Genomic DNA, 22,769 nt, shown 5'->3' with positions numbered 1-22,769 from the left:
CACACACACACACACACACACACACACACACACACCCTGATACGGAAGGAACAGGAAACAGGAGGTCATTCCAGTGCTCGCCCGGAACCGAAACCGGAACGTCCCGGTGCCCGGTGGTGTGGGAAGCACGACTCGCACGACGATCTGCACGAATTCCCCGAAACGGCCGTGCGCGCTGCTCCCATACAAAAGGCGGGACGACCAGAAGCATATCCTGCTGCCGGTTGTTATCTGTCTCCGGTTTTGCGGGCGAGCCCGTGCCTACGAACAACCTCCAGCCGGGGAGCAGCCTGCGAGTTCTGTGAAATCGAAAACCTCCGAAAAGGATATTCCTCGTGTCCTGCCAGCCAGCGCTTTTTGGGGAGGGGGGTGTTTTAGAAAGAGAAGGATACAGAGAAAGAGAGTGCAAAAAAGAAAACATCGCAAAACAGCTTATAAAACTCAAAATTTCCTCCTCTTCAAAGTGCAGACATGGGAGACGGGCAGAAGGACCCCTGACGCACGGGTTAGCGGGCGAGGAAGGACATAAAGGAAGGTAGCAATCATTTCATTCATTCATCCATCCATCGGACCCACTCGTAAGGATGTGTGTGTGTGTGTGTGTGCAGATTCGGCGCTCGGAAAAGCCTCGTCTGACAAGTCTGGCGGTGACTGTTGCGCATTTTGGCTAGTCGATCCCAGGGAACTCCATGCCACCTTCCATGCCTTCTCCTTATGCTCTTTTGCTCCCGGAAAATGGAGCTGGAGCAAGTAGTTTTATTGGGGGGGAAAAGTGAAAACCCAACAGTTTGACCCAACGGTACAAGACAGAGAGAGAGAGCCCGCCATACACAAGCGTTCCTTCTCTGTCCACAAGCCAAAGCAAGCAAAGCGACCCGAAAAACCGAACGTAGTGTGTAATGACAAATATCCTTGATATTCACAAAACCCAACCACCTTCACTCCCCCCCCCCCCCGCCCCCGCACAAGAGCAGGAAGGAAAAAGGAAGTGGTTCCAGGATCCGTCTCTTTTCCGCACAATTCATCAAACACAACCCCCCAGGCCCCTTCAGGTACGTCCGTTCCGGACACGGCATTTGCCATTTCCCGCCCTTTTCACGTTCGCTCCCGGCGCCCTGCTCAACTCCCTGAACCTCGGAAAATGTGCTCTTTTCCACACACACACAGACACACAGACAGCACTGGTATGCTCCTGTGCCAGCCACTGCGCTATTCCCATTGGTGGTTGCTAAGGGAAAATTTATAGCTCCGCCTTCGCTTGTTCCCGGCGGCAGCAAGGATCGGCTGATGCTGTTTCGCTCACTTCCCTATTGCGTGTCGCGCGAACGGAACGCTGCGTTTACAAGGCTGGATTATCCACTCGAACGGTGTGATTGCGGCGGGTGATAGAAAATAGCGTGCGCACACACACACACGAGGCGCGAGGCGGGCCCGTGCGGAAAAGCGTGAAAAACGAAAATATCCTGCCCTCGGAAGTCGGGTAGTGGGTAGTAGAGAGCAGGATTCGCGTAAATAGGAAATGGATGACGTTTGTGTGTGTGTGTGTGCAGGGGTGCGCTGTAAGGATGTTGCCGTTTCATTTTCGCACCCGCCCAACTCGCTCGTTTGATGAGCGCAGAGCAGTGGTGGTGGTGGAAAAGCGCATTTGGGAGGGAAAATCGAGCTGTATGCACAAGTACGTCGGCCCTCGCTAGTTTTCCGAGCCATGTGCAACAGCCAACCAGTGATCGCGGCGGGGGCCACTACTATCCTTCGCAATCTCGATGAGGGTTGCTGGTGGTGGCAAGGGCTCTTGCGAGGGATTATACGTCTGGTGGGGTGGGAAGGATGGTAGCGAACAAGAGAGCACAAGGGAGAGAGAGAGAGCGCGCGCGCGTGTGGTAATAAAACGGAACCGGAATACAGGAGGCGCAACGAACGGATAAGGATTTTTGTTTTATCGTCCCTCGCCCACGGTTATCCCCGTCCTCCCGTCGTCAGTGTGTTGCTGTGTGTGCGCGTGTGTTTCCCTTGACGAACGTGACGGTTCGTTGCTGGCAGCGGCAGGAAAACGCACTTAGTTGTCACCACGCGCTACGACCATACGCAGTTGGTTCTTCACCGTTGGTCACGCTGCTCACGACGCACCACCGTTCAACCGGTTACGCACAGCCTTTCGTTTGGCGGTCGCCGTCGCCGTGACGTCTTTTTGCGTGAGTTGTGCCTTTTCGTGTTTGTGTTGTGCTTTGTGTTTGTGGTGAAACTTTGTGCTTGAAGGCTTGAACAGGACGAGCAATAAGAACATCCGCTTTTGGGGAGAAATTTTGTTGGGGATTTGTTGCTCGCCAGTGTCCAGTGACTTGTACCTAGACGGTATAAATATAACTGACAGAGAAAGAAGTGATGGTGGTGAACAGGTGGAAAGACTTCCGGAAGGAACGGAGGTCCAGAAAATTTCATCCAATCGCAAAAAGATGATAAAACTGAATAGTGATGTTTACCATAGTGTCTCGTGTTTATTTCTAAGTGGACTATCTAGAAGTGAAAAAAGTAACATTTACATTCCCTTTGAAAGTGACATCCATATAGCCCTGCCCTTTGACCTCTTCGACTCTGATTCAATTCCCTCCAGTACCCAACAATTGATCCCAATTTAGACCTTCCAAGCTCTCCGGGTGCATCTCACCGTGTGCCAGCTTGCGCGCTACACCGGACAGTCTCGTTTCCATACCATTGGTTCAACTAGTTTTATGCAAATTTCCCTCTGCCCCCTTTTCCACTTCAAACACACACACACGTGTGTCCACACCTAGAAGTTGTACATTGTATGGTGGGGATGAAAATATTTTGCAACTCCAGCCCAGTCTATTTTGGTTCCGCTTTTTTCTTTTCTTCGAACGCGTGTGTTATCATATTCACCACCGCCAGCGGTCAGCCCCCGACACGCTATCGGGAAACTGGCGCTCTGTCCGGACCGGATCTGGGCCGGATTTTCATCCGGATGCGACGGACAAGTACAAGTAGCAGGTCCATCGTTGAGTCCAGCATAAAAATAGGAGCCAAGGGAAGGGAAAAGGCGGTACGACGGAAGTGTGTCCGATATCGTTGGGTCTCTCTCATACTCTCTCTCTTTTTTCTCTTTTTATTTCACTCTCTCTCTGGAGTGTTGCAAAACACGAACGCTAGAAAAAGCCTGCGCAAAAGTGACGCCTTTTTTGCGGGGCAGTCACTAGCCTTTCTCTCACATGGTATCCCTCCCCGATAGCCACCCTTTTTTCTATGGTTTGCCAGGGAACTGGAATCCATTTTTACTGCCCCACGGTGTACGTACAGGTAAGGTACCATGTACCCTTGCACGGCTCATCGACTTGGGCTGGGCACGGGGATGACCGTCACGGAAATGGAAGGTGTCCGGTAACGGTAACCGGCCAGTTCCGTTACGCTTTTCCTGTTCCACTCAATAGATGCAGCGATGGATCGGTGGACCATCAGCGACGGGGTTTTAGTTTAGAAGGCCCTGAGTCCTCTTGGCAATTCCCGACGCTCGTCCTTGGGGTGTGTGTAGACCTAGTAACGATTTTATTGTTCTAATCTGTACCGAAAGACCGTTCGCCGGTGGTGGGTTGTTTTACAATCACTTTCCGGTACGGGTTGTACAGCACATAATAAAAAGACAACAGTAACATGATTCGCTTGGAAATACACCAGAAAGGAGTGCAGTTGAATGGTTGTACCGAGCATCTTCTTTATTTTGTTGTTTTGTAAGAGGATTTTAAGTCAGTCTTAGGGAGACAATGTGATTGTTGATAACATTACCATCTTTATTGGTAGTAACACTTGTATCCTAGTCACGGCACCAAATGCTCAAAGCTCATTTTTAGTACTACTGCTTTGAATTACTATAAGCCGTCGGAAATTAATAAAAATCAAAATACATTTATCTAATAAATGCACAAAGTGGATCATACAATTGATTAAATTAAAATATGCGTAAAGGAAACACATTATTTGTACCAATAAATTTCTCTTTTTAGTACAAAGTGTGTGTTGAAAATCGAAATCAGTTTCTTGAAATCAGTTTCTAAACCAATGTTAAAGTGTATCCAACTAATAACAATGTTGTTAAGTGATCGTGAGCACGTAGCTCATATAAAAAACAATAAAATAAATTAAACTAGTAAAGGAAAAGCAGCAAAGATAGCTAACGAAAAATATACACAAAAAAGTGTTATTGAGATAAAAAGAGTGAAAAACATTATCATAGTTGCTTCTATCGAGTATAAGTAAAAGTGTAAAGAGCGGAAAAAGTGGCCACCGCCTTGATATCGAGCTATACTGGTGGTGGTGTGTGCGGCGGAAGCATCATCGGTCACGGCGAGCCCCCGGCACCCGGTGTCATCGGTGCGCGGACGGACGGACGGGACACCGCATCCAAGATTCGTCTGAAAGCTGGAAAGGCACGGCAGGGCAGCGTCGAGGACGGTTGCGGCAAAATTATGATCGATATCAAAAGCTCGCCCGATTATCTGAATCGGTCCTCCGGTGGATCATTCGGTAACTTTTCAATGTTATTTGCTGGTAATTATAACGGATAAGCGACATTCCAATGTTCACCTTATACAGCGACGGCGCGGTACAGAGAGGTTGACGATTTACCTGTTCACATAATTTAAATTGATTTTTTTTTATTATTCAACTTCGAATTCTGAAGGGAACACGCATTTTAATCAAAAGTAAAACAAATGACTGAATTATCGAAGCATTCCAATATCTGAACAAAGTAGACATAGTATGGCTCAAACTATTTTGACTGTGGTGAAAGTCGAATAATGAAACTCGGAAGGTTGTTCTAAATTAGTGTTAATTCACTCCTTTTCTCAATTTCTTTTGCAGACTCTTCGTACAAATCGTCATGGGGCTCACACAGCTCGTCCCAGAGTCAAGGTAAGTTACCATTGGCAATATAATATGAAATATTTCTCACGAAAGTGGCTCAAAAACACATAGAATACGTCTGTTTGCATTCAATCTGACCCTCAATTCTACAAAAGCGCCCCGAGGCTCTAGGTTTCATAGTTAGTCAACCGAAAATTTCATTATCTTTTCCCCTGCACTTTGCCATCCTCCTGGACCCGGTTTCTCTGTATGATTCGAATTACTTGGGTGCACTTGCCGTGTCACATCCGCCTCCGCCACCCGGAGCGGTAGAACAACAGGATGGTGTGGAACAATCAGTGTGAAAGATACTGTTTCTTCGCCAGCACGGCTCCCTTGTACGTTTTTTTATGCTGCCAGCTAATGTACAATCAAAACTAAACTAATATCAAAAACAAATGTCACGCTTTCGTGCGCATCCTGTCACAAAGTTCAAAGCGTACACCGACACCGCACGTCGTAGTGCGATAATCCGTCAGTCTTGCTGGGCCGGTTGGCGCAGGATGAGATGTGATCCTGCTACTACTACTACTACATTGTGGCACGTACGCCACGCAAGGAGTGGGAGGATGGGGAGACACTTCACAAACAGCTTCGCTTCGTCACTTTGGTGCGGTTGAATTGGTGCGACGATGGTACGCTCCCGGGAGCCATTTCGAACCAACACCGAGCAGGAAAACTTTTCCTCGACGCTGCATGATCTCTGCATCGAATTTTAGACAAATGTTTGGTGCGGTAGGATAAGACGAGTGCAGACAATAAAGATGTGGCCATACTTTTTAAGTTTCATTTATTTATATTCAAAGATATGTTTCTTGCAAATATCCGAGCAAAATGAGTTTAATTTTTATTCACCATTTCATGTTTTCAATTGCAAGATATTTATATTTATATTTTTAGCTTTCATTTTTGGTTTACCGTTTCATTGTTTTATGATCTTGTCTCATCATAACCTATCACTTCTGCTGTTTGCATTCCTACATTCATACACATCTTGTTTGTCTTGTTATATCTTGTGTTTTTTGTTTTCTCTTGCTGTTTTTACATCGTATTTTTTACATTGTGTATTTTATCTACTATTTTATTTAACCTTATTTAAACAAATTATTCTCTAATCATGCGTGCAGCCCCTTATTTTGGTTAATTATTAAACGCCCATAACATTTTCCTCTCCCGATTGCAAACCAAACCTGCGCACTTGCTCGTTATACAAAAATCACTACACCCTCTTTCAATTTCGACCCCGCTCCCCCTTTCTCGAGCATCCACCAAAAGATTGCGGCCACTAAGCCCTAGCGCTACGCTAACTTTTCATCCCGTTTCAAAATTTTCGGTCACGCTTCGTTTGGCAGGTTCAAACGACATTCCGGTGCCCCCCAATGGTTGATGGCCCCGGGGCGCACTGGCACCGCTCGCTCGGTGCGCATGATGGCACGATGCGATGGTGTTACAAATTACACCCCGCGGCGTGTTTTCCTGACACAACATTAAAATTAAACTTTCGCGTCGAAGTGCAAATCTCCCTTTCGGTACCGGCACGGCCGAGAAGCTGAGAAGCCACGGGACCGAAGGCACAGGATGTCATCTGTGTGAGCGATAGAGGCTAGAAGGAAAAAAAGGACTCGCTGTGTGCTGTCTCTCGGCACACATACAAGCAATCCACCTAGTTGGTGACCCCCTCGGGCTATTTAAGGGTGCCAAGAATCCACTCGCAGCCCTTTTTGATGTATGTGGTGTGTGTGTTGCCCTGAGGCTACCTTCACACTGGGTGTCCTCTTGTCTGCCCCGGCCATGTGTACTCAAAGCGCGTCAACAACGCGCGGTTTGGGTTGGAAAATTCAATTTGAGTTTTGATCAAAAAGTGGTTTTGATGATTCGCACTGATTGTAAACAATAAAAGCGCGGACGACGTTCCGTTCGGCGGTCGATTGTGTGTTCCCTCGGGGTGGTGCTGCCACAGAGTGCTGCCGATGTTCTTTTCGCAGCCGCGTGACCATACACCAAGAGACTGCACGGGCTTTGAGAGACTAAATGCAGTGAACTGGATCCTTTCATGTCACCTCAACGATTTGGGCAGGCGGGGACGGCAGGGGTTTTTGACAATTGCGTGAAGAAATGTTTTTCTTCCGCTCGTGTGATTTCGTACGATTGGCGCATGATTGTGGTACCGGGGTGGTGAGATGTCAGGTACCATATCTCGGTGTCGTGTGGCATGGTGTTTGTAGTTCTGCGGGATGACAAGAATAACATCTATAATCTGCTCCTTTGAATTGAGCATTAATGGAACTATGTGGTTCTGAAAATGATATTTCAAGCTTGATTGAAATTTAAGGTATTGGGCAGGGTTTTAAAGAGATTTAGTTGCTATTATGCTTTTAAAACAATAGAGTTTCCTTTGAGAAAGCAACATTGAGTACACATTTTATAATTGTTGGAAACTGTTGTAAGGTTTCCATCGGACTGTCAGCTGAGGCGATGTTTGTGTGTGCGCAAGCAGTTAAAAAGGCAGAAAAACCGCGGAAACAATCAATTGCGATAAAAACACCCAACAGCTAAAGTATAACAAAAAACCTTTAACGTGTTCGGCACTTAATTATTTTCCGCTTCGTTTTCTAACAGTAATAAATAAACATCGTTCTTAGTGAAGGACTGTTTCTTGAGGATTGTTAAGGATTGTGTTGGATCCCAGCCATTCTTAAGCTTTGAGATACACACTCACACAACGTTTGATTGGTGGTCAAATGAGACTGTATTTGATTTTATTTAAAAGTATAGTCCTGGCAATAAGATGTTTTGGTTAAATTTCGAATATAGCTACATTAAATTGCTTTCTTTATTAGAAACCCATAATATCATCGTCTAGATCAGTGATGTCAAACTCGTTTTGGGTCGCGGCCCGGATTACGGTTCAAAATATTGTGGCGGGCCGCAGTTGGACGGCGGCGTTTTTTTTTTTCTTTATTTTTATAGGGACTTTAAGCCAATTGGCCTCATTCGCCTCTTAGGCGGCGGTGTGGTGGGGGTGCTTTCAATCGGCAAAAATCATTACAGACTTATTCTTGGACCTAGAATATTATCTAGATTTTTTCGTAACCTCCAATAAACAGTTCATGATATTCGTGAATTTACTCATACTTTACTTCAGTGAAAGTCGTTCATGCTCGGACAATCAATAAGTCATATTCAATTGCTCCAGATACCTGCTAAATTTCAGGCTACCCGGACACAGTTCTTTAAACCTCATAGATTGTCTTCACACAATGACACACGAAGTAAAAATGCTGCATTTTGACAACTTCTTCTTCTTCTTCTTTGGCTCAACAACCGATGCCGGTCAAGGCCTGCCAACACACTTGTGGGGTTGGCTTTCAGTGACTTATTGATTTCCCCCCATAGCAGGATAGTCAGTCCTACATATGGCGGCACGGTCTATTTGGGGCTTGAACCCATGATGGGCATGTTGTTAAGTCGTACGAGTTGACGACTGTACCATGAGACCGGCTGACATTTTGACAACAGTAATGACTAATAACGATAAATCAAAATTTATCACTACATCGGCAAATATTGGCTAGATATGTGGCCATTTTGTTGAGGAAAAGAGACTACCAGTATACCAGTCAACCTCATACAATTCATTAACCAGAAATCATTACAAGATTACCCTCATCAATCAAGTGAAGAAAGTGGTATTCCAATACATGATTTCCGAACATTCAAAAAAGCCTCAATGTTGGAAAATGGGTGAAAATATTGGTAGTCCGACTTTAGAGTGCTCTCAGGAAACAACTACTAAAACACATGCTATATGCCATCTTCGCGGATACCTTCCCAAACAAGTAACTATGTGTAACTTACTTCACACTTAAACCGAATGTTGAAACCTCCTTCCTCAGTGGATAAACATTAGCACACCCGTTTGTCTTATCTTATAATTTACAATCTCTTTCTACTTCATTCAAACAACTGCCAAAGTTCTTCGCGGGCCGTATGTTTGACATGTCTGGTCTAGATATATCTAAAATATAGATTTTTTTCTAGTATGTCCGGCTATTGACTTAAATCAAGAACCTTTATAGAGTCAACTAGATTCATAATTAATCATTAAAAATGTTGGTCTTGCGAGAAACTCACTCATTGTTATTAAGGCACTCTAGTTTTCCATGGGTATCTGCACTAAATCAAACTTCACCAAAATATACATTCAAATCAAACCTACCTTTTACCTTTTACCAAAGATTTTTATTTAACTGTATTATCTCCTCAGACATTCTTGGGACCGTCCCGTGGTACAGTCGTCAACTCAAACGACTCAATAATAAGCTCGTCATGGGTTCAATCTTAAAATTCCCTCCGTAGCAAGGATTGGCAAGGATTAAGTCCCGAAAGCATGTATAGGCCGGATGTCTGCGTAGGACGTTACGCCAAATAGAAGAAGAAGACATTCTTGAGACATCCTTCGCTTAATCGACTCTTGAAATACCAACTTCTGAGCTAAAATAGCTTCACAAAACCATTCTACCAAACACGTCCCCTTTGGATTCATCTTAGTTTTCCACCGTTTCCAGTAGTCTCACGCTTGATCGACCTTCGCTACCTCTTTCCATAGGTTGTTGGCAATGGTATAGTCTTTCCAGCCCTGTCTTTCTCTCCCCCCACTTGCTGCTTGCATTGATTTTGACCGACCGGTGCAAACAAACTCATCAACGCCTCATCATTTGACCTCTACCGGGCGTGTGAGATGGACAGCGGCCACTATTTGCCTCCGTTGTGGCCAGCCGTCATTTTCTGGTCTTACCCGCTTTTAATTACGGTTGATGTCGATGGATGTTTGCGAACTTTCCTACTTCATTATCGCTGGCTCTGTTTGTCCATTCGCTTTTCCCTCGCAGATTTTCCCTGGACCAACGCTTGTTTTGGCATTGTCTAGCCGCTAAAATCGGCACCATTACCATGGTGTTGTTTTGGAAATCGATAGAGCGTACCACCAGAAAACTGATCTTATTTGCTATGGAACGGGATGGATTGCTTGTAGTTTTGGGATGATATTGTACGACGTGTCAGGCATTCAAGGAAGATACTTTAAGATGAAAAATCCCATGCCTTCACTATCCCTATAGTGTATATTTAAATTCATGGGACATCATCGTAACGCCCCATTGATTGACAATATTTGTAAATTTGATCTAAACCTTGTAAAATAGAAACCAACATCAAACGGGAGTAAACCTCGCCCCAAAAACAACATACTAGTATGTTAGTTAGGTTATGTTTCCGTCGGTTCCACCTTCCTATTGGTCACACATGTGTGCTTGTACACGAACAAGGACCTAAGCAATCATGGTCACAAATCTATGCAAACATGCCACATGTTAATGCAACCATTTCTTTATTTTTGGGTTCTTTTGTTCGCTTTTGCTCTTTATGTTCTACCTTTGATTGATCTCGCACCAGTCAAGCAGATTAAGTGTATCCTTTCGCTGTGAAGGGTCGTTTGATGCTTTTTTTGCGTCACACATCAACAACAACTGGAAAAAAGGAACATCCGGTACGCACCGTCAGATTGTATTGATCTCACAACAATACAAAAAATACGTACCGTCATCCAAGCGCGTTGTGACAAAGCCGAGAAGGAGGAATTTATTGGGTATCGATGTTGGGCAACAGATTTTCACATAAATAAACATGAACGTTGGGTGATTGACTCACCCTTGCGTCTTTTTTTTTTTGTGAGTGTGTCAATCTCATAGGCTCTAAGCACATCCGCAGAAAACTGCAGATGCTAATTAAAAGAATAAATAAGAACGATTTGCACTTTTCCAGTGCAAAAGTGACAATTTTTGCACAATTTTAAAGCGAAATAGTCAATAATCTGTACTGTAAATAAGAGAGATGTTTAGACATATTGCATTGGAAATAAACATTTACATTTCAATTAGGGTTAACAGTACATAAAAGAGTGTGATGTGTTTGAAAAAGAGTATTAAAACATGTTTGCACAAACAACTAAACCTTTTCCGAAGCTATTTACAACATTTATTACAACACTTTGAGTAGTTTTTTCCTTACGATTATGATAAAAGCATTATTAGCCTGTATGCTATTCAAATTATCCCACGTTCAGGCGCAACTTTTCGTCAACCATTCAAACCCACCGACAAACCACTCCGACTTATGTCACAATATTTGATCACAAAGTGCTCGCCGAACCAAAAACTGAACGAGACATTTCAAAGCCAGGCCCTGGCGAACCATGTCAGGCGCAGGCAGACCCGCCACCCACTCAATTGACAAAAGCGCCATGAAAACATGAAAATGCTCTGATTCTCCGTGAACCTTAAAAGCGCTTTTCCCGTCAAACCCGCGTCATTTACCCCGCGAATGCCATTCGATGGCACTTCAATGGTTCCTGGGCCACACGAGCCCAACAACAAAAAAAGTCCCCATTCAAACTGTGCAGCTCCTTCAACTGAAGCCCTTAATTGAATATATATTATTCGGCTTACGGTTTCATGAGCCACTTGTACCAACCGTACCCACCTGCGGTTCACAATCCCTATCCCAATTCCGGTGCCTCCAGATTCGGTGCACATTTTTGATTCGCAATCTTTCGTTTGCGTTTATTTTGGGTCCGTTTTTTTGCCATTTACCGGCGTTACGTGAAAAATCTACCCACTCGCAAAACCACTCGAAACACACAAACACTTCCGTCGAGTGACGTGCTCTTCTCCACGTGGTAACAAATGTATCGATGATGATGATGATGATGAGGGTGCAGTGGCGAGATTTGTTGCTTTCGCGCCATGCAGCACCGTGCAGCAGTGGCACAAAACACTAACGTTGTTTTTTTATTCGCACAATTTAAAATACTTTTAAAGTTTCAACCACTAAATACGGCGTTGCTGCTTTACGAGGTTCATGCCATGCATGCAAAACAATAGACGATCGTTACGCATAAGCCTGGTGGAAGTGGAATTAGAATTTATGGTGTTCGCTTGCGTGCGCAAAACCATTGGCTACCTTTTTTGCGATTTTTCTCCACTTCAACCACAACGCCAGTAGAGAGGACGAAAAAAAACTTTAAAAACATAATAAACAATCTCAAATGCAGACGGCGTAGAATGTGACTTTGGATGTGCGTACAAAATTGTGTCTAATTTTTCTGCCCTGGCTGTAGCACAGCGAAACGGTTTCGATTTCGATACGGCTCGTTCATCAAAATGAACATAAAGTAAGGAGGACACATTTTGCACGGTTTCGGTAGCGGCGGGAAAGGGTTGGGTTTCGCGCAATTTTGATGTTTTTGGTCCTTCGAACCGGATCGCATGGAGGCGATTGAAGGGATTATATTTTTAGGTTTGAAATGGCTGCATTGTACAGTAGTTTTGTATCGCAATACAGGCCATACATTTCTACTTAACTAATAACATAGTTTTATGCACATATTTATTACCGTAAAACTACACAAAACAATCAACTAATTTTAATTAAATTTAGTACAAAACAATTCCTAGTACAACTGTGTTAGCTTGATTTATTTTAGATAAACTGATAAAAAACTATGTATTATCATCGATTTATTAATATTTACTATGTAACGTGATTTTACGATGATTAAGATCCAATAATAAGTTAATAAACGCCTTAATTTGTGAACATGAATCATGTTTTAGGAAAAAAAAATACTAGCATAGCGGAACTTTTGCTAAAATTCATTATAACGAATTCTGAAGCGTACATGCTATCGCCATTCTTCCAACCAATTCTATTTTTATTAAACATTTTTTCCAACCTAATATAGCGTTGATTTGTACTGAATTTATAATCAGCACAATAAAACATGCCACCCTCCGACATTTCCCCCGTCCTATCAAGCAATTAAGCTGAGACAATTGCCACACCGACCGTCCAGACGAAACGGTGAGAGACAGGGTTCATTTTTATGGCACCTCACAACTACAGTTCCTTCCGAAGGGACATAAATCCAACCACCGCTACCACCAACGCATACATGCACTGGAGTTAAAAAAGCGACCACGATGCGTTGCTAAAATATGCAAATTATGCCAAACGCTGCACCTTCCCCCCCTTTGCCCCTCCGATGGCCGGAACACTGCTTAACTCATTAAATATGATTAAACAATTATGTCCTTCTGCAGCTTCAGCGCCGTTCGCCCGCTACGCTCGCACAAACTTGGCAATGGTTGCAGTTTTTGTTCGTTTGTTTCTTTTGGATTTTTTTCCCAGCCTCCCGCATCTCTGGACTGTGTTTGGGCTCGTTGTGCTCTCTCCGCCAAGAGATTAATTATTAAATTATGCACTTTGAAGATGCAGCACGGTAGAAAAGTGCGCAAAAGTGGACGCAATTAAAGGTCAACCCGGCCTGGGGTGGCCTTCTTATGCTCCGGCTTGTCTTGCCGTGTCACGTACGAGTGAGCCTTAAGGAATCATTTCCATTATCACACACAAAAGTTAGCTCGGGCACGACAAGTAACAAAAAAAAACACGAGGCAACGACAAGTACACACGGTGCAGTGCCCAAAAACGGGCCACCTCCTCCAACAAATGGTCCCCGGGCGGAAGACGGTGTAATTTAATTTTACGATTGTGGAAATGTCTATATTACTGTACTCGGTACACACGCCTTTCGATAATGCCGTTTCTCCTTTCCTGGGCTTTTGCTGTTTTGGGTAGCATGGTTTTTTGGTCCTTCGCTCCATTTCTGTCCTCCGACAGAGCGCAACAACAGGGCGCGTTCGCTTGTGGGACTTGGAAAATGTGAATACAGGAAACATTTCAAGACGAAGGGAAAGAGAAGAAAAAGAGAGAAAGAGAGAGAGAGAAAGAGAGAGAGAGAGAGAGTGCTTGTGTGCACTCTGTAAAACAGGTCCTTCGGAAGGAACTGCTCAAGCGTCACTTCGCCCCCTGTTCTGCTTTCGGTTCGGTTTCCTGTGTGTGACCTCCGGAAAACCATGTCCCAGGGAAATAACAATTCATATTACCACACACATACACGCACACACATACAAACACAATTCGTGATCGTGCTCGTGCTACAAGCGAGTCAGGTTTTACCACCAGGTACACCTTCCCGCAACACTCCACTCCTGAGCTCCATGGGCTAATGGGCTCTAACGACTTACGGAAGGAAGAAGGAAGAAAAGTTGAGAAAATATTTAATAATAACTGGAAGTGTTACTACTGGGTGGCGCATAGCGTTGTGAGGTAGTGAAAGGAGTGCGAAAGGATTGTACAATTGTTTTTTTTTTCCTTCAAGACCGTGGGCGCGTTGGTCGGAAAGCGCTTGACTCGAGAGCCGCGGTTACAATAAACGATTGACCCCGTGAGGACCTCCGTCGTTCGCAGCCATGTGCAATGTACCGAGCCCCAACCCCTGCCGGAAGGGTGGACGGAAATCACAAGGAAATAAGGAAGCCGACGGAATAAAACGGGACCCTTCAAACGCGCACACAAACACGCACACACACACACACAGTCAGGTGCGAAGTAGAATGTTCCACTCATTTAACTCAAGCCGGCACAGGACGCGGCTGGCTGATCGCTGCTGGTTTTGCCAACCTGCACGGACGGAAACTGGCGTGACTTGGCCGGATTTGACAGCAAAAACGGGAATAATAATCACGCGCTCACTGCCGTCCGTTTGGTGTGCATTCTGCTCGGTACAGGTATATTCGTCACTTCTCTTCTGTGCCGGACCATGTTTTGTCGCTGTTTTGTCACGGAAAAAAGGAATTTTTCCCTGCGGGAGAACTTGCCCTATGTAACAGATATTGCTCTGCTCTTGAAAACAAATATTCAACTGCATGTAAGTCTTTACTGGTCGAGTCAATCGGGTCCTTCTTGTCACCTTTTTGCAAAAGAATTTATCAAACAGAGGGGAAGCTGGCGATTGATTCGATGGACAAACAACCGGTCAGTTGCACATCAGCTCCCTTGGTGACGATTGTCGTGCCAGTGGTTCCGAATCTAATAACGAAAACTGATGGCATGATTTTTCATCATGCGCTACACTTCGCCTACTCACTTGACCACGGGGCGGGCGGTGTCTTAGTTACGGCGACTTAACGCCTGTTTTATTTCCCCCGGGGGTCCAGTTAGCGGCGCCAGGGAGTGTGCCGTACTTGTTTGTTCAGTGCTGTTTGTTCATGAGAGCAAAAGCTTTTACCCAGGAAGAAGTCGATGAAGGTTAAAGTTGGAATCAATAACTCAGTGGATGGGAATAAAGGGATTTAAACATTTTGTTTTAGGAAAAGAAACATTAAAAGTACCGATGGAAGCGTTTTACAGTAAACATCAGAGGACAAATTTAGGATTTGTACTAAAAAAAACTTGCTGTACTAAGTAACTATGCAATTTCCACACAATTGACATAAAATACTTTTCATTACAATTTTTTATTTAAATTTTTTTATGCATTCAAAAACAATTGAAACGAGCAGCTAAAGCCGTGTCACCCTTGGCTCTGAAATACGGTACACGAAACAAAGCATCCCTACAAGTTTACAACCCTACACCGAGTGCATTGTCGCGGGCGCGCCACAACAGCCCAAACAATGGTACATCATAATGCATTAAAAATTGTTATAAAACATTGCTCATTGTTCTGCTTGGTTGAAATACACAGACACTCTCGAAACTCTCGTCCCTTCGTCAGCCACGTAGACCAAAAATGTATCGCTTTCACACAGTGCACTTGCACGTGTACACGATTGTGTAGCAGTGAGTGTGTGTGCTGTGCCTTGTAACATGTTTCTCATTTTACAGTTCGAGCAACCGAAATACAGTGTAGCAACAAAAAATACATACTTCAAGTGTACCTGCACAAGTGCTTAATAATAATTGTAAAAATTGCACCCCTCCGCCTCCACCTTCTACTGCTGTGAAATATCAAAAAATCACACTGGATGGCGCTGTTTGCCACTCCCAGCCATCGCTTCGATTGCTTACGCTCATGCAGAAATTATAATAATCACCATGCAAATCACGACGCACATTTGCACACAATGGGGAGCACTGCAAAATGAATTACAATAATCTGTGCGCACACTGTTGCAGTGCTTACTTCTTTTTGCAATATTTTTTTAAAGTTTTTTGTGTTCATTTTGTTCACTTTAGTACTCGACACACTATGCAAGACTTCGCTGTATTCGAATGTACAATGTGGGGTGTTCTTCATTCGTGAAGGATTCCAGCGAAGGGGTAGTGATTTTGCTTCAAATTGTTGCTCCATTCAACCGTTCGAGTATAACGACCAGTGGATGTGCTGGTGCCTTTCGGTGTGTATCTGTTCTTTCTGATGACACCTCATATGCACCTTACCGTCGACGTCATCTTTTGCTCGCTTGGGAGTCCTGATTTCGTTCTCCCATTTCTCCTGCCCATGTTTCCAACCAACCCAACCCACCAGGTCGGAACAGCCCATTCGGAAAGCTGTCGCCTGAATGTTAAAATGTGCACCGTCCATTATGCCGGGCTATAATATTTTATACAATTGCACTGCAAACTGTTGTTGTCCACCAGCTGCCGCCCTTCAAGCCACTATCGTCCCTTTTTGCTACCCTTTATTCTGCCAAGGTTTATTCTATTGTTCTTCGACACATAGTGGAGAGCAGCGATCTACATATTTGTTGGGTGTGTGTTTCTCAGTCTGCATTTTACTTCTCCTCACTTATGTACTTTTCTGTATTTCTTTTTTGTATTTTTGTTTCAATTTCAAGCGCTGCGAATGTGTCACCCACCAACTGGGTCTGTCTTCTCGTGGGATCAATTTTTCCCACTGCAAGCTTCATTGTCGAGGCGTTTTCCACAGAAAAAGTGCACTACTCGTACATTAAAACGACCTGTTTTTTTTTGCATTTCTACCTGCTTTTCCTCTTTTTTATATCCTGACGTTGCTGCTGCTATTACTATTTAACCATTATTATTTACATTTCGCGTTCAGCCGGGCATTTTGCAATTAAAAAACGCTTCATAGCGCATACCCGTGCGAGGAGAGCGTGTAGTGGACATTACGACGCAATAGGAAACGTGGGCAGGATATTTAATTTCTCCCGTTTCATTGTGCGCTTGATACGCTATGCCGGTGGAAACGGTATGTGGCCGGTGCAGTCGCAACAACGGGGACGGTTTTTAATCATTTTTAGCACAATGCAGATACATCGCAAAATGGCACCTCCGAGTGCGGCTTTGGAATGGATGATGATGACGACGATGTGTGTACACCGCAACACACAAATTGATGCCAACAAAAAGAGAAAAATAGCAGCAAAAAAGTGTACAAGCATTACCATTCAACGGTAAAAATTGTCGACTGGTTTTAATTATGCTTTTGCGAGCGGCATTGTGCGGTGCAGATTAATGGCGCTATCTGCGCTGCGGGTAAATTATCGATCATTCGGTCGTACAATAATGAGGCTGGTGCAAATGACGTAACCCTTTTGAAAATTTAAATTTAAATACAAGTTTTTTTATCATCATTTTGAATTCTCCTCTCGTTACAGATCCATATCAGATGTTCGGTCCCACCAGCAGTCGATTAGCGAGCTCGGGTAAGTGTTGCACACTTGTTCTAAAAAAGGAAAGCTTCCTGAAACTCACGCTCACGAGACGCCTCTGTGCCGCCAAACAGTTTAATCGCTTCAGTGCTCAACCACTCAACCAAAAGCGTGTATGCATAAAATAAAGTGGGAAAATCGATTCTTTTGCATAGCCAAACCTATGACCTTTCTAGACATGCATACTTTCGCCCCGGTCCACCGGGACTGCAACCGACTTGCTGGAGCTGGTGTGTGTGTGTGTGTGTGCCTAGTCAAGACGAATTAAGACCTGATTTTGTTGCCTTTGCTTTCGCTCCCACTTTTCGCTACACTTTCTCATTTGTTTTCCCTTCCGGGGACAGGAAAAGCAACAGAACCGAGGTGGTACCGGTACGGAAACTAGTACGGAAATGCCGAAGAAACGATGTTGTTGTTGATTAATTACTACTTCCTTTATGGGTTAGAAACACATTACCGCGTTGGGCGCTGCTGGGTGGTGCTGTTCTTACGCTTTTCTAAGGTTTTTTATTTTTCCTTTCACTCCAAGCTCTCCGTGACTATCGAAACGCAGCTTCGAGGTTGAAATTCTTTCACCCTGGTTACAATATTCAGCGTTCTCGCTGGCATTTTTTTTTTTTGTTTCATTCAACGGGGCGTGTTCGCTAATCCAACGGAACACGAGCACCTTATGAACCGATTTCCTGCCCTCTTTTTTGCTATTAGTTGTACGGCATGGGTCTCCCTTTTGGCCCCTCCTAATCAACGCACCCAAACGGCACACCGGCTCGGCGAAAGCAGCAAATTATTTGACATTAAAACGAAAAGTCATCAATTTGTCCGACCGGCAGGAATCGGCGTGTTTTTCGGTTCCCTTTCAACGCCGGTGAATGAAATTAGCATAGCTTAGTTGTGCGGAAGGAAAGGAAAGCAGGTATGTGTGTGTGTGTGTGTGTGTGTGTGTGTGTGTGTGTGTGTGTGTGGTGTGTGTGTGTGTGTGTGTGTGTGTGTGTGTGTGTGTGAGGGTACCATAATTTATGCCATGTTGGACTGCTTGTAAAGGATAAGGCAGCGTGAGTCAAACACAGGTGCTGGTCAGTTTGTTCACTCAACCATTCGGATTCGATTCTCTTTGGGTTTGGGTTAGATGTAACGTTTTCCTAAGAAATTGCTTCCTTTTGCCTTTTCGGCGATCGTTAAGATCGTTCGCTATGATCTGGAGTAAGTGTTACATCCGTTGGGCGGTGTTAAAGAGCATTGCTGATTAATAAATGGCATGTGCAGTGTTTCGGTTACATTAGAACGAAGACCTGGAGCTCTGTTAATGGGCAACATGGTGTTTGGTGGCTGGAACATATGAATAGATAGAAAACGCTTAGAAATTCGGATGGGATGACACGTGAGAGCTACGTGATCTGGTGAAATTCCGGTTCGAAGGACCAAATGTTATTGAAACACCGGGAAACAATTTAACAGCCAGCGCTGTTGAAAATCAACCCAAATTGCGATGGGACGCAAGTAAACCAATCGCGAGTGACATAGTGCCGAATTTATTGCGGTCAGCAACTTCAAGCAACAATTTCTATAGTCTTCAGACTAAGTTTAATTCAGATAGATAGTTGAGATATAGATCTATCTCTACGAAGAATTATGTATAATTGAAGAGATTTTTAAGCACTGTTCATAAGTTATACATAATAATCTAGGTAAAGATATCCCCCAAACAACAAGGACCTCAAATACATAGCAAATTCAGAAAATATTTAAATAAGTAAAAATGATAACAATTGCAGTATATGTAGGCTCTAACCTCAGCTTAAGTAGATGCAGTTATTAAAAGAAGAGAATACTATTTTACTAAATTTTTCGTTAATTGAATGAACTTGTCGAAAACTGCAAGAACACAATGAAACGGTAATTCGTCAGAGCGATTGATGGACAATGTTGTAGCGTCCTAGTCATTCAATAAGGCATGCTACGGAATGATTTCACCCAATTCCCGGGCTCACAATCAATAACCGTTCACGAACTTTACTGCATCATGCGCAAAACATACAATGTGTTTCGACCAAATACTGCACCCTTGCGTATAGTGCGCCGCGATGTAATTTCTCTTCCACAACAACCCGCAAAACACCCGCGCACGCATCAATCAATGCTCTAATCACAGCGCAGTGCACCAACATGGGGAACAATGAGCGAACGAACACACACACACACACTCACTCCCAGTTCTAATGCCTCTAATGGGTGTGTTAACTGCCTGCCTTTACTGTGTTGATCGTTTTGCGTACTTTCAAAACTCTCGAAAACTGGCCAAGAAAACTGGTTCAAAAACTTCCCGCCACGGTTGCCTTGTAAAACGTTTAGCCTTTTGGTAAGCAAATTATGCTCACCCTGCCTATACCGGCACACATTATTATTATTTATCGAAGACCGAAGATCGAATGGCGGGGCACGCGTGTAAGTGTAAAAAGTCACCCTCCCCCCTCCGCTGCCGAGCGTTCCGGGGCGCAATCAAACCCTGGTATTGTAACCAACACGTGTCAAAGCGTCGTCACGGGTTGGTGCGTTCGACTTTTCGCTCCCCTTTCCCTAGCCGAACACAACTTCCACTATCCTTTCCGTTCATTGTTTTCCTAAAACGTTGCTGCAGTTGGCGCCCTGCTCACACACACACACACAGACACACTGCTCTTATTAATTTGTTTCTCTTAAAAACAATCGACCCACAATGAATCATGAATAAATGCAAGACAGCAGCAGCAAACAAAAAAACGCAAGACTTTGGCTGTTCTGTAACGCACTGTCAGCATGAATGGGGTGCGATTGTCCATAGCCTGGCGTGTGCGTGTATGTGTATCTACCGGTTTCTCGCCTCACCTTCGGGGTAAATTGTTTGATTGAGATTTTTTTTAACACCCTATTGAACCATACCTAGGGAAGGCAAAAAAGGTTCCCGAGTTTTACCTTTCCGAGGGGCGCTGGGTACACCGGTCAATTACACGAGACCCTGCCAAACCCTGCTTCCCGTGTGAGGTGAGAAATCTTACTTCGCATGAGGGTTGAGCCGTAAGCTTGTCTGCAACGGTGAGGGTCGTGTGCCCGCACCGAAAACTAAAGGTGCCCGTGCCGCGTGTATGTTACGGCTCCTGTCGAAATAAAAATCCCAGGACACCAATTTGGCTCCACTATTTGCACGGCAAATGGAACGGTAAACATACGTCCTGGAATGAGGGAAAAATCGGACCTGCGTTTCGTTGTCTACACACTCTCTCTCTCTTTCTCTCTGTTTTTATTATATCTTCTCTGTCCCTTTTTCCATCTATTCTTTCCCGGTCCAGTGTCCCCTTAAAGGTGTCTGGGTGATCCTCGGCTCGTTCTGCTTCAAGACCTCCCGCCACTCACGGGGCACTGGAACGAATTGAACCGGAACCGGGTGTACTTCGGGGGGTATCTACACCGGGCAATCATACGTTCCCGCACAGACAGACCGACTGTGCTACCCAAGTCCTACCGAGTGGAGTTGGCAGTGACTCTTGACCGGTACCGGTTTTTTATCCAAACACACCATCACCAACCCGGAACGAATGGGTACTAGTGGATTTGGAGTTTTCTCGTGTTTTCTTTTGGCACTCATGAAATATTCATCGACTTTAAGGCCAAAACTCATGGTGTCATGCTGCCCAAATGCAAGGGGAATTTTCGGGCTCTTTAAAATTGACTTACGGTCAGCAATTACGAAGCGGTGTTAAAGGGCAAGGTTAAACCTGCTGGCAAGAGGAAGGAAAGACATTTATCTGGGTGAAGGGAAAATACTGTATTACACTGTAAATTTAAGTATCAAGAGCTGGAGATCATACACACTGTCAAATTATGTGGCAATTTAAATGCATTTATGATACAAAAAACTGAGTTTTAATTATCTAAAACAGAAAATGTTGTTAATATTTCTGTATGAAAACAGTCTGAAGACTATACAACTACTAAGGAATTGGTTTTTTTAGTACGTGAGTGCTCTAAGTAGTTATGCACTAACCTTAATCAACCCCGTAATAACATATCGAAACACTTGATGTAATCACACAAGCCTACAAATGCACTCACTATCAAACACAACTCGTAGGACTTACTTACATGCCCGTAATTGGTATAGAGCCTCGTATAGAGCGTCCACTCGTAGCAAGGACGGAACATCCGGCTGCGTAGTACTAAATAAGTCTCGGAAGGTTGTATAGGCCGGTATGAATCGCGAAGGTTGTGATGTCAAATAGAAGAAGAAGCAAAACACATCCTCAAGCCGTTGATAGTTCCAAAAGACGAATGTATAAACAGATTCCTCCAGTTTCGTTGATTTGAAGAACTTTTTAGAACAGCAATATACTAATATTACGAGGAACACTAAGAGAGTTTTTTTCCAATTTTCAATGATTAACAGTCAGAACCTGTGTTGAACTGTAATTATAGAAAGTTACAAATTATCAAGTCAAATAAGAAAACCCATGGTTACACTAAACTACTTACAAATTTAAAAACTCGATGTTGAAATCATTTGCTACACATCAAAACAAATGCTAGATAGGATATTTATTTCCACAACCAACAAGAGTAGCAAAAGAAAAAAAACGAGTATAAAACAGTCTACTCTTAAAAAATAAATTTCCCGTCTCAAGGGAAAAATAATTTCACCACAATCTCTTTCCTCTTGCCAACCGCCAATGTTTTCCTTGGACGCCCGTTTCCATGTGGGCGACACTAATTAGCACTTTTCGTGCGGCAACCGCTCAAGGAAACTAATTAGCCGGCAAAAGTCACACAAGCTCCGGTTGCCACTGATGCCCGGGGCCGGAACTGTGGACCGAAGGGAAACCGGAAGCCATTCGCCGTCGCGGATGCCTGCCGGCGTTGGAAATGCAGTTGAAAATTGTGTAAATGAAAGAACGAACGGCAAATAAATGCAAAACAAAACACAGAACAGAAAATAAAAAGAGAGAGAGAGAGAGAGAGAGAGAGAGAGAGAGAGAGAGAGAGAGTGCAAAGATAATATTACCATAAGATGGAACCAGAGGTACGAAGTTGATAATGTTGAAGCATCAAACACACGTCCTGATTCGCACAAACCACACAACAGTGAGCGAGTGAGCAGGAATGTTTGCTCCTATCTCAACTTTAATTCATCAGCAAGGAGTAAAAAGCGATGGCACAAAACCACGAGTAATAAGCTACCGTGGTCGGGGGTTGCCACTGCTTTAACATCGCATCCTTCCGATGTTCCGGCATTTCGAGCAGAAAAGAAATGGT

General features: G+C 44.1%; 1 protein-coding gene across 2 annotated transcripts in view; it reads left to right on the top strand.

Moving 5' to 3' along the window:
* The first annotated feature begins 2,042 nt into the window (after positions 1 to 2,042).
* The window catches only part of LOC121591602 (DNA-binding protein D-ETS-3), a 40,343-nt gene continuing 19,616 nt past the window's right edge, over positions 2,043 to 22,769 (top strand). The window contains exons 1-4 of one of the 2 annotated variants that reach the window (XM_041912312.1): positions 2,043 to 2,192; positions 4,014 to 4,557; positions 4,873 to 4,923; positions 17,436 to 17,483. In XM_041912312.1, coding sequence (XP_041768246.1) covers positions 4,476 to 4,557; positions 4,873 to 4,923; positions 17,436 to 17,483 — 181 coding nt within the window. In that variant the 5' untranslated portion in view covers positions 2,043 to 2,192; positions 4,014 to 4,475. The remainder of the gene's footprint in view (positions 2,193 to 4,013; positions 4,558 to 4,872; positions 4,924 to 17,435; positions 17,484 to 22,769) is intronic. The other variant, XM_041912313.1, reaches the window with a different exon arrangement.

This window comes from Anopheles merus, chromosome 2L (genome assembly GCF_017562075.2).
Source record: "Anopheles merus strain MAF chromosome 2L, AmerM5.1, whole genome shotgun sequence".
In the NCBI taxonomy this organism is placed as follows: Eukaryota; Metazoa; Arthropoda; class Insecta; order Diptera; family Culicidae; genus Anopheles; species Anopheles merus.
This window is presented reverse-complemented; position numbering and strand designations above follow the sequence as displayed.